The sequence below is a fragment of the Scleropages formosus genome, chromosome 23 (genome assembly GCF_900964775.1).
Source record: "Scleropages formosus chromosome 23, fSclFor1.1, whole genome shotgun sequence".
Taxonomy (NCBI): Eukaryota; Metazoa; Chordata; class Actinopteri; order Osteoglossiformes; family Osteoglossidae; genus Scleropages; species Scleropages formosus.
The window spans coordinates 22,505,988-22,524,127 of NC_041828.1; the positions used below are offsets into that span (position 1 = coordinate 22,505,988).

An 18,140-nucleotide genomic window follows, 5' to 3' on the forward strand; every position below is an offset into this window, starting at 1 on the left:
ACCAGTAGCAGGAGACACAGATGGGTGTTTCTGTGACATTATGGATGCACAAAACACAACCACGTGGTAGATTAGGAGATGCAGAATGGTCCCGATGCCCAGCTTCGCGAGAGAGTATCGCATCGCATTTCGCTTGCCCAGGGGGGAATCAAAATTCGAAGTACAGTTTCTACTGAATGTCTATCACCAGCTCACCATCATAAAGTCGAACCATCGTAAATCGGGGACCACCTGACCTGTATATGAAACCTGCAAATGAAGGCTTTTATTCTTACAAGGACATGACAGCTGTGCGAATGGCTCCTCCTCCTTCAAACAGAAATAGCAGCAAAATGCGACACTAACGAGACCACCCTTGTCATGTCATTGCTACAAAAATAAGAGTCCCATACTAGGTGGCCCAATGAGTCACACAGAGATGCGTTCATACAAAACGTTTATTCAACAGTGGTTGAGTCTCATTACCCATTTGACTACAAACACCAACATAACAGAATGAAAGTAAAAAGCAGTAAAAGGTTCTGTCTTATGTCTGGTTTCTGTCCGTTGTGAAAAGGATTGGGCACGGGGTGGGTGTAGTTTGTGTGCAGGAGAGGACCTGAGGTAAAGAGAAGATGGCTGGAGAATGCCAGCAGCAGCGCTGCTCCTAATCCCAACTCAACCAGGACAGTGAAGGCAGGTGAACCCAGAGCCATCATGGGTTTAAAATGAGCTCAGGCCTCAATCACACAGGTGAAAATGTTCTAAAGGACACTGTTGCTCACACTTTGAAACTCATGCCCCTCAAACAAACACACACACCAGACAGAAGCTACTCCAGTCGCAGAGGCAGGCTACCATGGATACTCCAGTTCATCTAAGGATCTGCTGCTACACTGGGAGAAAATCCACTGCATTGTCTATAAGGCAGACAAATACTAGAGGAGTAAGAAATAAATGGACATAAAAAAGAGAGTAAGACATTTGGTCCAATTTTATGCAAATTGCCAGGCACTGGTTATGAGGAGGACAGAGCACCCTTAGGTACTGGTACTGCAGAACATTTATCTTGGTCATTCTGCATCACTGCTATGAAAGCACTGGATCACACACCCTGGCAAGAGCAACACAGATTCCCAACCCCCTGGTGTGAGGGTGAGCTAGCAGCCTCCTGGTTCCAGGGGCATGTGGCACCGTCACATACTGACATGGCGTCACCAACAGGGACTGCCAGAGAGCACAGCCAAGGAGTGGGTCAGAGGTAGAAACCTGGAGTGACGAGGACCTACAAGAAGGCAGCATGAAATCTGTGGCATGGCAGCAAGCAAGGGAGATGGTCAAGACGGCTTGAGAAGAGCAACTAACAAAACTAAGAGACACAGAGGTAGAGGCTATAGTAGCTGGACACATAGACAGCGCCCTGGTCTACTGTGTACACCTGGAGCTTCTGTGATCAAAACAGCCTCTGGATGTCAACTGAAACCGCACTACTGCCAAGGAAAGAGCAAGTGAGGAGAGAATTTCCATCCAAAATCTGATCTGGTACACCCAAGCTAATTCCCAAACTAAGACAACCACAATCAGTTCTTAAGACACCTCAAACATGCTATTATATCCTGTGTAAAAAGAATGGTTTCACTCAAAGTGCCTACACACCCTCAACTGTAATCGGAAGTCGAGAGGGGTCCTGTAGGTGTGAGTTGCTTACAGGTATCTTGTACTGTGTGTGGGTGTCTGTGTACATGGGAAATGCCTGCTTCCTTCTAGAGCAGCTCAAGATTTAATTCTCAGGCACCGTACGGACTGGTCCAGCCACTGGAGCTCCAGCAGGGGTGGAGGCTATCCCATCGGACTGTGAAGGGGGTGGGACTGGGTCTGTGGAACAGAGATCAGTAATCAGTGAGACCTGATGGTCACTCAGCTTTAGAGAGGTAAAAGACACAATGCTGTCTAAAGTAGAGGGCATCAGGTGGGAGTATAACATGGAGGCCTGGTAACAGCCCTGTAATGTACACTTCAATCCTCTACTCTAACCTAGACTGATGTGCATACCCAAAGCAACATAACAGGAGCATGTTCAAGGCATACCAGTAATTCAGTAATTAATCAGGCTATTGATTTTATGCACTGTAATTCAGAGGTCCTCATACAGCAGGGAAGCAGAGTATTGTCTGAAGGAGGGGTAAGTGATCTGGAGATCCTAGACAGTGAGGAAGAACAAAAGTCGCATACTCACACATGCCATTTGGGGCACCCGAGTGCCTGGTGCCCATCACTGGTGGCATGTTGGAGGTCGGAGGCCCTCCGGGCATCATACGTCCTGGCATCGGCCCTACTGATGGAACAGAAGATCTCCTCAGACTGGGCAAGGCACAGCAAACTAAACCAGCGATTTTACATTCCACGGAAAGGGTGCTGGTGCTCACCTGTCTGAGGAGGGTGGTGGCTGCCCATGGGGTGATGCATGGGGTTGAAGCCCTGGGGCGGGGGTCCATGCATGCTAGCAGGTGGACCATGGAGGCCTCCAGGGTTCTGGGCAGCAGCCTGCTGCTGCTCCATCTGTTGACGTGCCTTCAGCTCAGCATACTTGAGCTGTTCCATGTGGAAAGTCTGACGCTCTGTGAGGAGTTGCTGTCTCTGCTGCTCAAGCTGACAGGAGGGGAAGAAGCAGCAGTGAGGAGGAGAGCAGCATGACGTTCGGGGAACTGGGGAACACAGGGCAGGCCCTTGCTGTTATGACTGTTTAGTTTTCTTCTTATTTTGGTCAATATTTGGATGCAGGTGACTCTGCATTTCTCATACATTTTCTTGACAGCACTTCTGTGTAAGTAGAGTGCAGCAACTGAAAGGAGCAGGAGGGCAACCCTTGACGGTAAAACAGCTAAAAATGTCCCTCTATGTCCCCCTTTATGATGGAGACCTCTAAAGATGTCAAGGTGGAAAATTAAAACAGAAAATGTAATATCAACGAGACAGCATAAAAATCCAAATAAAAATACTTCGATAAATTAATACTAATATGAGCTAAACAGCACAGCACTATTAATTTTGTTCTAAAACAAAACTGGTGTTAGATTACCTACAACATTGGTGTAGGATATCTTTAGAAAATAAGAAAAAATCTGAAGTGTGTCACATTGGTTTTCTGAAAAACTAAGCAGTTAGTGACATTATGCTGCTTACTGTGATACACAATTTAGTTTTTAGATCAGGTGTTTCACTCTGTAGCAAAGAGAAGTAAAATGTGAAAGCTCCAAAAAACATTTGTCTTTTGTGGTACATATGTGTTTGGCTACGAGAAGCAAGTTTTGTTGTCCAGAGAGTGAAGATGAAGTCTCAAAAAAGGACAAACAGAGCAAGAGGCAGAGAAAGGAGGAGAAAAGTGTAGAGGGACAGAAAAGAGCAGGGAGAACCAGACATAGATAAAGCATTTTTTTTTTTTAGAAATTCAGTTACCCCTTTTTTTGCTATACATACACACAGCATTTTATACCTATATATAATATATAATATATGTATGTATGTATAGTGCATTCAGGAAGTATTCAGAACCCTTCATTTTTTTCATGTTGCATGCTTACATTACATTTACATGTATTCATTTAGCAGATGCTTTGGTCCAAAGCGACGTACATCTCAGCAAAAGTACAATTCATGCATTACATTATTTTACACACATAGACAGGCTGAAGCTGCGTGTCCCGAGCGGGGTCGCAGTGAGCCAGAGCCTAACCCGGCAACAAAGGAGTACAGGGTGCAAGGCTGGAGGGGGGAGGGGACACAGCCAAAACAGGATGCCAGTCCAGCACAAGACACCCCAAGCGGGACTCAAAACCCAGACCCACCAGAGAGCAGGACCCAGCCAAGCCCGCTGCACCACCACATCCTCAGGCTTCATTTTTTTTCCTCCTCATCAGTTTACACTCAATACCTCATAATGACAAAGTGAAAAATTGAATTTTAGAAATTTTTGTAAATTTATTAAAAATAAAAGAACCTGAAATATCACATTTACATAAGCAATCAGACCCTTTACAAAGTACTTAGTTAAAGCAGCTTTGGAAGCAATTACAGCCTGGAGTCTTCTTGGATGTGACATGACACCTGGATTTGGGGATTTTCTGCCATTCTTCTCTGAAGATCCTCTCTAGCTCTGTCAAGTGGGATCAGGACTGTAAGTGAACAGATCTTTTCAGGTTTCTCTAAGGATGTTAGATTGGGTTCAAGTCCGGACTCTCGCAGGGACGCTCAGTGGCGTTCACAGAGTTGTCCCTAAGCCACTCCTGTATTGTCTGCTTTGTGCTTAGGGTCATTGTCCTGTTGGAAGTGAACTTTCTGCCCAGTCCAGAGTACTCTGGAGCAGGTTTTCAGTAAGGATATCGCTCTACTTTGCTCCATTCAGCTTTCTCTTGACCCTAACCCAGTCCCTGCCACTGACAAACAACCCTAAAGCATGACGTTGCCATCATCATAGTTCACTGCTGGGATGGTACTGCGCAGGTGATGGGTGGTGCCTGGTTTCCTCCAGACAAGATGCTTAGAATTGAGGCCAAATAGTTCAATCTTGGTTTCATTAGACCAGAGAATCTTTAGATGCCTTTTTGCAAACTCAAAGCGGGCTTTCATGTGTCTTTTACTGTGCAGAGGCTGCCATGTGGCCACTCTGCCATAAAGCCCAGATCGGTGAAGTGTTGCAGTGATGGTAGAAACCTCCAGAAGGACAACCATCTCCACATAGGATCTCTGGAGCTTAGCCAGATCTACCACTGGATTCTTGGTCACCTCCCTTACCAAGGCCCTTCTCCCCAGTTTGGCTGGGCAGCCAGTTCTAGGAAAAGTCATGGTTGTACCAAACTTCTTCCATTTAAGGAGACTACTGTGCTCTTGGGAACTTCCAATGCTGCAGATATTCTTGTAGCCTTTTCCAGAGCTGTGCCTTGACACAATCCCATTTCTAAGCTCTGCAAACAATTCCTTTCACCTCACTGTTTGGCTTTTGCTTTGATACACATGGTCAGCTTTGGGATCTTATACAGACAGGTATGTGTCTTTCCAAATCACGTGCAATCAATTGAATTTACCACAGGTGGACTCCAAACAAGGTGAAACATCTCAAAGATGATCAACAGAAATTGGAGGCACCCGAGCTAAATTTCAAGTGTCATAGCAAAGGGTCTGAACACATCAATGTTAAAGTTCAGTTTTTTTTATTTTTAATAAATTTGCAAATTTCTAAAATCCTGATTTTACTTTGTCATTACAGCATATTGAGTGTAGACTGATGACAGGAAAAATAAATGTAATCGATTTTAGCATAAGGCTGCAACATAAAAAATGTGAAAAAAGGGGTCTGAATACTTTCTGAATGCATTGTGTGTATATGTGTATGAATACATATTTTTAGACAGACAGAAGAGCGGAGAGACAAAGTGCAGGGAATAAGCTATAAGGGGGAGTTGCTGCAGGCAACCCTGGATTCTGAATACAGCGTCAACACCCACCGCTTCCTTCTCCCGGTCCATGATGGTCTCCAGCTCCTCAAAGTGTCTCAGCTTGATCTCCAGCTTCTTCATCTGTGTCTCTACGAGCAGTGCCACCAGGGACTTGATCTTGCGCTCCTCCACAGCAGCTAGGTGCTGTGCAATGAGGACAGAAACAGGCTCATAGTGGAGGAAACTAGAGAGGACTGAATAGTCTGTGAGAAATTTGACTACATGAAGAGTGCTACGTCTTAAAGTGTGTATAACCATAGGCCTTACCTTAGCCTTGGTGGCAGCAGAGGCCAGGGCGGCAGCTGCTGCAGTGGCGATGTTACCCTCCCCCAGCTCTGGCTCATTTCTCCTCCCGGTGTCCTCGGCCTCGGATTCCTTCTGCCCCTCTGTGTTCTCCGAACTTTCTTCCTTGTCCTTGTCTGGGTACCAATAAAAAAAACATGTCTTGAAGAGCCATTCAGTATTCTTTCTTCATGTGGTATGGCGAAAGAACATATATGAACATTCATCCAATAATACATTAAAACTACATTTACCCAGGCTACTATAAGGGTGATACACAGTGCAATCTGCATCTAATGCTGCTGTAATTGAGATAAAAAGTACACGTATACATACCCATTTTGCTGTCTTCTCCTCCTTCAACATCTGTTTCTTGCCTGTCTGCTGTGTCCGGTGCCTCGCTCTTTGTTGTTTCACTCTCCAAGGAGCGCTCTGTGAGCTCACCAGGCTTGTCTGCCTCCTCCTTCTCCTCTGCCTGAGGGAGGTCATAGGTAAGAAGGACCACACACACAAAAAGGAGCCTACATGTAGGAGGACAGACATCTGCTTGTCAGCTACGTATCACAATGCTCAGTAACGACTAATGGGAACCACTAATGGTGGTAATCAAACGACATTTACATAAAGTCTTACATTTTTAAAAAAAAAAATATTGGTTAAAAAGAAAATGCTTGACAAAATACACATAATCTCTGGTTACAGCAACAAACAAGACACTACTTCATATTTCAAGGAAGCATAAATGCCATTTAGATCCACAAAGTTAATCAAAATCAATATGTGGAACATGTACTGAATAGGAGTGCCTTTAAGCCATTAATCTCATCTGATGGACTCTGATCAAAACATATGGCAAAAATGCAGTGAAATGGGACTGAGCAGAAAGTCCTGACCATAAATCCTGGTTACCTTGTCTGTCTGCTGGCCCTCGGGGTCAGCCTCCATCTTCTCCAAGTCTGCTCCTTCTGAAATAGGCAGTACAAAAGAAAGATTAAAAAGTAAGTTAAAGTAATGAAATGTCATTCTTTGCACATGAGCAAACATCAAAGGTACAGAATACATTAAGGATTCAGACAGATAAATCAACAATGCACACCTGACAATGCCTCAGACTTGATCATTATTTCCTGTATTAGACAGACCCGCTGGTGCAATGCTGCAACTGAACTGAGTGCAGCATTTCTTCTTGCACAAAATGAGCACTAAGCTGGAGCGAGACAGGAAATTGAATCACAGGTGTTCAGCACCTCGCCACCCTGTATTGGTGTCTACAGCATTTATTGTTTCTGTGTTAGCACTTTTACTACGAGTACTGCTGGATATTCTACTGCACAGCATTAAGTGCTTTGTTTCTGTATAAAAACATAACTTACAATGTTTTTCTGACGTCAAACAAATCCTTGTCAACAGATTGAATAAGGTCCACACACCTATAATGGGTAACAGAACCAAAAATGGCTCAACAGTCAATCTAATTAACAGGATTAACTTCATTTCAGAGGGATAATTCTAATTCTGTGGGGTCACCATCAGTTTACATCAGGAAGCAGCAAAAGCCAACGCTTCACAAGCAAATAACTGGGTTGTAACAGTTGTATACTTGTATAAGTAGTCTGCATACTGGGGCTATTATACAAGTATTATACATACTTGTATAATAGCCCCAGTATGCAGATTAAACACCTCCTGACCGACTTCAAATGCACTTCGTCCGCCTGACACTGACTATTACTATGGTGACAGTAGCTAGAGCACAGTGTATTGGCCATCCATTATAGAGGAAGGTGACATGATTTAGCAGTAGGCTCAATGAAAGATTCATGGCAGTGAAAAGTGGCGGTAAAACATGGTGGAGATGTAGTCACCCAGACAAAAAGGAGAGGAGAGACTCCCTCTCAGGGTGAAGCAGAGCATCTCCTCCCCCAACTGCCAGGCATCCATCCATGGAGGAACATATCCACTCTCTTGACTGCCTTCATCTGAGAGTTTAATTTATCTTGGACATGCTAGAAATCTCTCTAAAGATGAAGAGCTTGTGAGAACACCAGGAGGAGGATGGATGGCTGTGTCTGGCCTATGGCTGGTGTTCAGGCTGGGCAATGTGGTGGACATGTTGCTGACCCAGTTTCCTCTTCACCCCTCGAGCCTTAGTCCATCTGCCATAAGTGCTCTAATCCACTCCTGTGACAGGGCCCGACCTGTACGCACACTCTCTGTATCTCTCGCACACACACACACACACACACACAGAAATACAGAAAGTCCACAAAACACACAAAAATAACCACAAAAACACAAGCATACATGCAAGAAAATGCACACTGAGGCTCATAGATATGGGCAGGTGCAGTGTAATACAACCTTGGCTTCAGCTGTTTTTGGCTCTGTCCATTTTGCTTTATTGTTAAGTATGAAGGTTGGAAAGGAGGAAACTGCTCACAGAAGCCAACAAGGGATCCAGGGAATAAAGCAGTTAGTCAGTTTGCAGGTCAGTAGGTTTCTAATTGCATCCCCCATATGCCCCACCCCTTCATTACTGCACTACTGCTGCCCTCTACTGGTTGCAATCACAATATCAGCACCAATACCAAACTAAGTGGCTGCATTTGGCAAGAAGCCCAACAGAATGGTCCCTAGGAGAAGTTACCAAAACAGCCATCACTCCACCAGATTTCAGTGGTTTAATGGTCTATTTCTAAATAGCCCCCAGCTGGAAACAGCATATGACCAAGTGTATACTGTTTAACACAATTAACTGCTGGGCCACAAGTCAGAGATGAGGCTGTAGTGACACTAAGCAGAGACGTTTCCTTCAGGGGGCCTCAGAAAGCAAAAGGGAACCAGAAAACAGACCTGTGATGTTAACAGTGTTTGCGGTCAGTTCTTAACTAAGCAGTGGCTGAGAGAATGAAAATATACAAGTCCAGCAAGTAAACACCACTTGGTTGCACATCCTCTATGCACAAGACTCCCATGTGGCCCAGCAGCTCTTACCAGTTTTCTCGGGTTCTTCGGGTGCAGTGCCAGCAATGCCACTACTCTCCAGGCCAAAGGAAGGGTCGACCTTGCCTGTGCTGCATGCTGCCTCCTGCACCTTCTTCACATGTGCCTCCAGCAGCTCCGAGGGTACCTCTTCTCGCACCCGTGAAAACTCCTCTGTATGTGGGGGAGCCAGACAGGATACATTACTAACAGTAACAAAATGCAAATATTCAGTGGATCCAGGTATAATCTAATCAGTTACTAATTCACTAACATCATTCCAGTGAAGGAAGAGTTAATGCGAGTTAAAAAATATTTTCTAATTAGCACTTTACGCAGACATTAAAACGCTTCCTATCAAAGCAGATTAAGGAAACTTCAAAAGAAGGATGGTAGAGAGAGACAGGAATAGCAGTAGAGTGAGAGAAGCATCTACACAGTGGTAAAATAAGCTCACCAAGGGCTGCCTTTGCTGCAGCAGCTGCCACACGGGGGTCCACCACAGAGGCCAGGAAGGCCACGGTGCTCATGACAGGGTTCCCCGACTGGCTGAAGGGCACAGGCTGATAAGCCAGTGGGCCAAGTGAGGCATCTGAGTTCTCCAGGTAGGGGTCTTCGATGGGCAGCCGCAGGAAGTGCAGGATACACTCATCCTGTGTGCGGCTGCCCACATGCTCTGACACCTTGTTCCAGTCGTCCTTATACATCTCGAGGGCCTGAGGGAAAAGAACAAGCAGGCATGCTGATGGTGCGACAGAAGCCAACACAGGAAGAGCACCTTGAACTCATTAACAGAATGAAGCATCCTGAAGTCAAAGGAGTCTCTTGGATCCCAGAAATTTTCAAACATATCGCCGCTCATGTCAGGACTCAATTAATGACAGTAAAATAATGAGCATAACAACTGCATAGTGGTGTAATTAATTACAATCCCAGAGAATACAAAAGGAAGCAGGTGGAGGCTGAGGTGTACAGCAGTGACATGGCCATTGGGTCCAGCTGCGAATGGAGCTGTGTGTAGATGAATGACTTGTGATGACCCTAAAGGGACTCACCTCCAGCAACAGCAGGGTCTCCTGCTCTGTCCACTCGCGTCCAGCACTGGCCCCTTTGCTCTGCAGAGAGAGAGGACAAGGCCAGTTTCAGCACCAGAGAAATCCCATTGTTACTCATTCCTGCCCCAAAGCCCATGAGGCTCATTTTAGAACCCTGGACAGCAACTGCTGGACTTCCACTCACAGCACATTGCATGGCAGTTGAGAGCTCAGAAACATAATGAAAATCAACATGGCACTCAGAGGGAAACTGCTCCCCAAGCCATACCAGACGTTCTAACATTGTTCTCACTTCAAGCTGTAGAATACAGGACAATAACTGAAGCAAGATATTGTGCATATTGCATCAAATGTTGAAATATAACTACATTACATTTAAATTTATTCATTTAACTGACACTTTTCTCCAAAGCGACCTAGAATGTTAAGATACTTACAGTTATTTACCCGTTTATACAGCTTGGTAATTTTAGTGGAGGAATTCAAGGCAAGTATGTTGCTCAGGGGTACTACAGTTGGAGGTGGGACTCAAACCTGCAACCTTTGGGTCTAAAGTCAATTCAACCATTAAGCGACCAGCATGCACATTTTAAGACTTACACTCCTTGCTGAGCAGATGGCTGGAACAAATAAAAGCAGCTCTAACTTATCTTTTACAGCTCTGTCTCGAATGGGACAATTCAAGGTTAAGTACTGGGACCTTAAAGGTGCCACAGAAACCAGGAGCTTGGTGTTTCTTCAGTGCGCCACTCATAGCCCCCTGCCTACCTTGCAGCAATCTCTGAACTCAGACACTTCAGCTGTCAACAGGTTATTCATGAAGGTATGTTTTTTTATTCCATCTAATACCAATTCCAGTTTCTATTTGGTACACCCATCCCCTACCTAACTGTATTTCTCTCTGAGATGTACATTATGAAGCATAAAATATGGCAACGAAGGCCCCGTACAATTGTGCAGCTGAAGACCTGCGTAACGGATGAATGGGGAAAAGAGAGGGTCAACAGCTTCAGATTCCTACGGTCACCCTCACTGCCAGACTCACATGGACTGAACACACAGAATCAACCATCAAAAAGGCCCATCAACGTCTCCACTTCCTCAGGTGTCTGAAGAAAGCCCGGATGTCCACTACAGTCCTCACCACTTTCTACAGGTGTGCTGTGGAGTCCGTTCTCACGGGGTGTATTACATCCTGGGGTGGCAACTGCTCTATACAAGACAAAAAAGCCCTACAGAGGGTGGTCAAAACAGCTCAGGGAATCATCAGCACGCAGCTACCAGCAGTGCAGGACACCTACACCATACGCTCCTCAGAAAGATGATGCACATCATGAAAGATCATAGACACCCCACAACGGCACTTTCTCTTCTGTGCCATCTGCAAAGCAGGTCAGGTCTATTCGAACCCGCACTGCTAGGTACAGGAACAGCTTTTACCCCACTGCTGTAAGAGTATACAACAATCACCAATGTGCCACCTTTAGTAACTAGAGTTGGACTGCTCCTTCCAAGCACATTGGTAAATTACACTGTCACTTAAGCATTCTCATTTTCTCATTCTGAGTTCTCTGGCTGTCAACTGGTATTATTGTTATTACTGTTACCATTATTTATTGCTATTGCACTACTCACTGTCACTGTCATTGTTTTGTTTGTGCAGTATTTCTATTGTCTCTGTCTTTGTCCATAGTTTGTGGAGAAGCATTCAGGAAGAATTTCATGATACTTATACGTGGGACTTGTACCTATGACAATAAACTTGAACTTGAAAATTCTGCTTGCTAAACTTAACTAACTCGTGTCTTCAATGCTCAAACGTTTAATAAATGTTATTAAAAGACATGGTAATGTTACACAATGGTAAACACTCGACTGTCCCAACTTTTTGGAACATGCTGCAGGCATCAATTTCAGAATAAATGTATATCTTCAAAAACCATTGCAGTTGATCAGATAAAACGTGAAATACCTTGGCTGTATACTTCTTTTGCTTGACACAAGTCAAAGTAAGTTTACAAATCCTTTTTGTTTTTTTTAATAATTTTTCAAACTTTTTCAACTCTTTTGGAATTGGAGTTGTAAATGTAATGTAAATATCATATACAGGCAGTCTCTGAATTACGAAAAAGTTCCGTGTCCTCAGTCTGTCTTAAGTCGGATTTTGACGTTAAGTCGGAACAGTTAGGTATGGTGGGCATCTAACGTCAGTTTGTCAACACTTTGTCTTAATATAAAGTATATTGTGTACCTTTCTATGCATAAAAAACATTAAAGAAACACTTTGGATACACTAAAACATCTTTAATATAACAATACAGTAATAATAATCATCATCATTTGACAATGTAATAATAAGAAATGTAACTACAGTATTTATAATAAAGACAGACATAGAAAAAAATAATAAATGTTACTACTGTCATGAAGAACGGAGGACATGGAGGAGGCTGGACCCAAGTGCTGGACTGTTTATTCAGAATCAAAGGATGAGACGTGTTCTCATGGTCGGAGATGGGCAAATGGTGGGTTGATTGGCAAACTAAGCAGAGGTGAGGATCCAAAATTGTGGTCGAGGGACAAGGCGGGCAGTCGTTATCAAAAAGACGTGGAACGAGAGGAACGGTGGGGGACTTGGAAGAAAAGAGCGAAGTAGGTTTGAGAACGTGGGGGGTTTCACCTGGAGTGAGATTCCGCAACTGGGAAGAAGTGTCTTTTGTACCCAAGTGAGAGAGAGAGAGAGAAAGGGGGGGACAGTGTGTGTGTGTGTGTGTACGTACATGTTTTTGCGTGCGCGCAAAACATTGAAGAAACTTTAATAGTCGCTTTTCCATCGTTTGTTGGTGTTTTCACCTTTCGCTTTATTATTTACTCTTTAGTTTCAATCGTGATCGTTTCCCTTTTCTTGGATGCATCACCATCACTTGCATCACATTTACACTTTGGTGTTATGGTTAGGAGGGTGAAAACAAAAAAATTAAAGCCAAATACAGTAACACACGAGACACTGTTAACAGGAAAAGAAGGAAGTCTGTCCTATCTCGGGCGCACGCGGCCTGCCCACGAACTGACAAACTGCTGTAGGTGCACGTTTCAATTCGCGTTGCAAAGTAGCACTTGTTTGATATTACAAACCACTTACGAACCTGTCTGATATTACAAACCTATTTGATTGTTACTTAAGGGTGACAAAAAAAAAAAAAAAAAAAAAAATCAACTTCTGGTCAGTACGGAGGTGGTTCGTAAGTATAGGTTGTACGTAAGTTGGACGTTCGTAACTCAGGGACTGCCTGTATATTATTTATAGCTTGTTTTTTTATGTGGTATTTTCTTTCATGTATTTATCATCACTAAATGCTTGTAAATGCAGGCTTTCAGAAGTGCAGAGTATATCCAGGAAGCATGAGGTTGGAGGTATGCACCAATATTTTGATCATTTTCCTCAAGGACACTTACAATATAAAGAAGATTTCACAAGGTCACTGCTTATGTATTTCACTCTACAAAGCAAGCAGACACCACAGTGACACTGTGTACATCATTTCATTGAAAGATTATGGGTTTATTTATAGTATTGTAATGGTATTATTTAAACTTTATATTATCAGAATAACTGAGTAAAAAGTTACAAGGTTATGATTGATTTCTAAAACTTTGTATTTCAATAGTTGCCTCAGTTTTTACCACACTCCTGGTTCTAGTACCCTGGGCTATACAACTTACCCGTAACTAATACAGTAAAAGTTACCCAGCTGTATAAATGGGTAAATCAGTGTAAGTAGCTTAACACAGTTGGTCGCTTTGGAGAAAAGTGTTCAATAAATGAATTAATAACAATACCAAATCTTCTATTTCAGTTACGAATTTACCTTAATCAATGGCTGACTGCCTGAGACTGTTTCCTACATCCTGTCATATTAACAAAATACACTGCTGGTTTTGTTATTAGGTAATTAACACATTCACACTTAAAGGAAAAGAGCCAGACTGATAAAAACTTTGCATTTGAGACACCACTTATGCATCTCTTTCTAAAAAAATATCTGATAAAAATGGCTACAGACTGCAGTAAAAAAAGAACACCTGTAGCAGAAGTAAAATGGCCAAGTAACAGGTAAAAATGCTACTCTACTGAATAAGTTCATTAAATGAAAATGATATTTATTTTTATAAGCCGTTGTAGCTGTTTTTCATTGTATGCGGGTCATGTGTACTATGGTGCACAGACAACCACGGGGTCATTTTAGCTAAGAAAATTTCAAAAGCTACATTATAGGGCAGCTGATAGTGTAGCGGTTAGAGCTGCTCCCTTTGCCTCCAAAGGTCACAGGTTCAATTCCCACCTCCAGCGGCAGTTCCTTTGAGTAAGGTATGTACACTAAATTGCTTAAGCAAAATTACACAGCTATATAAATGGGTAAATAATTGTAAGTTGCTTTGGAGAAAAGCATCAGCTAGATATGTAAACACTATAAACTGGATTAGGCATGCACACATTCTGAAGCAAATAATACAGAAATACCATGAGGCAAAAAAACAAAATTTATCCAAGAAACTGACCTTGCAGCTTTTAAAATCTTACTTCAATTTTCTTAATTAGTTCTCAAAAGTCCTAATTATTGTTAACTTCTATGATGTTGGTTGAAAAAAAATACATAAGCAAGCAGCCATCATGTTATCAGATTCAGTGCTCATCATAAAAACCACATTCAGGCCCACTGGATTCGGGGTCCCACCTTGGGATTCTTCTTGGCGTAGATGTCAGTCCGCAGGCCAAAGTTCTGCAAGTCTGTTGGCTTCTCTTTGCTCTTCTCAGGGAAACTCAGCATCTGCTGAGAGGCAGGTACCTGGGGACCATAAAGATATCACAAGACCAGGAACATCAGGAAGAATCATCACCATGTTTTACTTATCAATGTAATCTGCTCCCTTCTGCCGAGAATGTAAATATCATGTCGAAAAATTTCAGACTTTGGAAACGACTGTAAAGTGAATCAAAAAAATTAAAGCTGTGCCTTCATCAAAAAGCATGCACTAATTTAAGGCTAGAACTGCTATTCAGCTCACAGGTATTCAGAGAGAGCTAACAATGGCTGTACTTGTGATGTGAAAGCTCTCACTTGAGATGGACGGTGGGGGAGAGGCACCAGGCCCGAAGGTGTGTCCACAAGCACGTTGAAGTGGGGTGTTGGTGGTGGGCCCATGGGAAGGGGCCGACTCTCAGCATCTACCTGGTAGTTCACCAGTCCCCACTGCTCCAGGAAAGCATGAACTCTGGGCAGATACACAGGTCAGCAACGAGTGACAGAACATGTTCTAGAGCGCAGACAATACTGACTGCCCAAAAAGAGAACTGACCTGGAGTCTTCCATAACAAACAAAGAACTGTTGTTAGCCTCAATACTTGCTTGCATCACACATACATCAAGATAATTCTGCTAAGAAAACCTAATCAAACAAAAAAAAAGCATTTTGAATACCCCATCATGCACAGCTCCCTCTCCTCACCTCATGACAGCACACACATCGCCAGTCAAGTTTCTACGGCAGGATGTGGAGGTCAAGTACTCCTGAGGGTTGAGCCGATAGGTGTCAATCATAAAATTACGATACGCAAGGTATCTGAAACAAGGAACAAAGAAAATAGAATAAATAGAGGGGGTGTATAGAGCATAACCACATCAAGCAAAAGGCACTCAAGCTTTAAACATGTCAAGTAGCCTCAATAAAAAGTTAAACCCTACTTGTATTTGTACCCATCAACTCTACAATGCAATACGTAGAAATGCTCACATCTCTGGAGATTTGGACTTGTTCTTGCCGTTGAAGAACTCTGGGAGGGCCCTTCGCTCAATCTCATGGATGCTGGAAGACAGAGGAAAGGAATCACAAAAGGGTCCTAGAACATCACAGCTATCCGCCACACAGTGGGGAGCTTCAACTGCACATTCACCTAAAACCTACAACTAGGCCATTAAGCTCACTCGTACATAAGTGGTCAGGGAAACTTTTTTTTTTTTTTTAACAGGACGGAAGGCCATTTATCAACTGTGAAAAATGTTTCTTTATTGACAGTGCTAAGCAATTCAGACATTTTACTATGCAGCTGATGTGAAGCTCAATTCATGTGGGTTGTGTCTCTGTTGGTTTGATTTTAATGTACCTTGTGTGAAGGATACTATTGTCCTTTATCAAATGCTTTTCAATGAAAACAACTGAAACAGGTATTTCCTGGATAAACAAGAAAAACTATGCAAAACTGTATTTGAGCTTTTTTAAATGCTAGATATAGCTAAATGGCATTCCAACACTCTGTGCCTGTTCAACGTGACTACATTGGGCTCTAGAAGGGGATCATGATACAACAGCCAGGGTATGGTGGGCCATTCAGACCCAGGCACAAATCAGGACTGCATTCTCACCAGTTATAATCAAACCAGGAGGCATAGCTGGGGACAATGATGTGGTGCGTCTGCTCTGTCACATTGTCCTCGCCAGAGTCCAACAGGCGGTTTACATCCTTGCCTGGCTCCTCATCATCCTGTGAGGTGAGAAAGAGAATATGGAGATTCTACTGCAACAACGTGCCCCTATATCCTCCACCTACACCTCTGTCAGCCTCAGGAGTCACCTACATTTCAATCACCTTTACACTCAATACAGACTATCACCAATTAGGTTGACTACCAAGATACTGCGCAGACTTGATTCCTGAACTTTCTGCCAAATGACCCTGTTGGAGTCTACCTATTTTTTTTTTTATAATTACTCTTATTATATGATACTTTTTGTTATTATATCATGATCTATTACGCTTTATTTTTAGATTTACTTTTTCCATTACCCTTTATATTATTTACCATATGGCATTAGTCTATGTATGCATCATTTCCATCTGTGATATGGCCTGCTATTGAAATTTCTGGGAAAAAAAAGAGTTTCTGCTACTGGTGAAATTGCACTATAATGGAATTGGGTGAAGACAACCTTGGAAAGTCTGTATCTGGTACTAGGATATAGGACAGGTCGAGCAGTATACAAAGACACAGGAGACACGTCCATGATGGTGATTATATGGTGAGAAGTGCACATTTATGATGGATAACATCTGGTAAGAACTGTAAGAAATCAACTTAAGCTTATTGTGCCTCGTTACTGAAAACTCCAAAGGACCTCCAAAGAACTTCACACTGAAAAAAGATCAACTCCAACAACACTTAGGCAGGATTGCTACTGGCTTTACCTTGCAGCCAGACAGCATTGACTCATCCTCCTGTTCATCTGAAAGACAGAGAAGGGAGGGGAAAACAAAGCAGATGAGAAAAGGCTTCCCATCAGACACAAGCAGAAGCGCTATGCTACAGCAGGTTTACAGCTCTGAAAGAACACCAGACCAAACTCACCCAAGTCAGCCATGATGCCACCTTTGACTGGGGTGTTTTCACTGTCCTTCTTCACGTTCACTGCAGATGTCAGTCAAATAAATTAAATATCACAGATATTTTATCTGCATATAAATCAAAAGGATTAACTATAATGGAGGACAAGATCATTCAAAGCCAACAACATAGTGCAGTGTCAGTTGAAAATCACCCAGACCCACTAAGAACATGAAAACATGTAACACACAGCAAATTACAGCTGGACTGTATAACCAGCAAGACACTGCAGAGGAACTCCTTTAAACCTGAAATCTCTAAATCTGAAATCTCCTGAAAACAAATTTAGGTGGATGGGATTAGTTCACGGGAGGAACATGGCAAGTTTACCATTCTTGGGTAGGATGACTTCCTCCATGTTGGGCACAGGCGTGGGGTCCTCCATGTCCTTGGTGAGGTCATCCTCCTGCTCCTCCTCTTCTCGTTGACCTCGGCGCTTGTAATACGACATGGAGCTCCTAAGAAGAGCAAGGATTTGACAGCCGAGACAGGGTCTTGCATGAACAATGCTGCCAACTGCACACTTTATCCACACAAACATTTCAGTTTGTATTCAGTTGCCTACAGTATTATTATTTCAGTTTCTGCTGAACAGGCAATCTCTATGATTGTTACTTGTGAGTGTTTTAGGCAACATCACTCTTGTCAGCACTGACTTCCATCTTGGTAACAAACAGAAATTAAATGAACCAAAGAGAATTACAGGCAGTCCCCTAATTACGAACGAATTCCGTGTTCTCAGTCTTCTTTAAGTCGGATTTTGATGCAAGTCGGAACCACTAGATATGGTGGGTATCTAAAGTCAGTCTGTCAAATGTTTGACAGGATATCGTATATCGTGTATCTTTCTATACATAAAAAAACATTAAAGAAACACTTTGGATACTCTAAAACATCTTTAATATAACAAT

The 18,140-nt window shown here is 43.0% G+C and overlaps 1 protein-coding gene across 3 annotated transcripts in view; it reads right to left on the reverse strand.

Moving 5' to 3' along the window:
* LOC108927968 (SWI/SNF complex subunit SMARCC1-like) overlaps positions 1 to 18,140 on the reverse strand; it is a 27,516-nt gene continuing 9,376 nt past the window's right edge. For 2 of the 3 annotated variants that reach the window (XM_018741676.1, XM_018741674.1), the window contains exons 11-28: positions 17,560 to 17,687; positions 17,194 to 17,253; positions 17,034 to 17,071; positions 16,213 to 16,331; positions 15,584 to 15,655; positions 15,299 to 15,412; positions 14,911 to 15,064; positions 14,527 to 14,637; positions 9,791 to 9,850; positions 9,193 to 9,451; positions 8,748 to 8,909; positions 6,663 to 6,718; positions 6,090 to 6,228; positions 5,739 to 5,890; positions 5,481 to 5,615; positions 2,406 to 2,628; positions 2,216 to 2,314; positions 1 to 1,854 (exon numbers count right to left, since the gene is read on the reverse strand). In XM_018741676.1, the coding sequence (XP_018597192.1) occupies positions 1,760 to 1,854; positions 2,216 to 2,314; positions 2,406 to 2,628; positions 5,481 to 5,615; positions 5,739 to 5,890; positions 6,090 to 6,228; positions 6,663 to 6,718; positions 8,748 to 8,909; positions 9,193 to 9,451; positions 9,791 to 9,850; positions 14,527 to 14,637; positions 14,911 to 15,064; positions 15,299 to 15,412; positions 15,584 to 15,655; positions 16,213 to 16,331; positions 17,034 to 17,071; positions 17,194 to 17,253; positions 17,560 to 17,687 (2,176 nt within the window). In that variant the 3' untranslated portion in view covers positions 1 to 1,759. The remainder of the gene's footprint in view (positions 1,855 to 2,215; positions 2,315 to 2,405; positions 2,629 to 5,480; positions 5,616 to 5,738; positions 5,891 to 6,089; positions 6,229 to 6,662; positions 6,719 to 8,747; positions 8,910 to 9,192; positions 9,452 to 9,790; positions 9,851 to 14,526; positions 14,638 to 14,910; positions 15,065 to 15,298; positions 15,413 to 15,583; positions 15,656 to 16,212; positions 16,332 to 17,033; positions 17,072 to 17,193; positions 17,254 to 17,559; positions 17,688 to 18,140) is intronic. The other variant, XM_018741675.1, reaches the window with a different exon arrangement.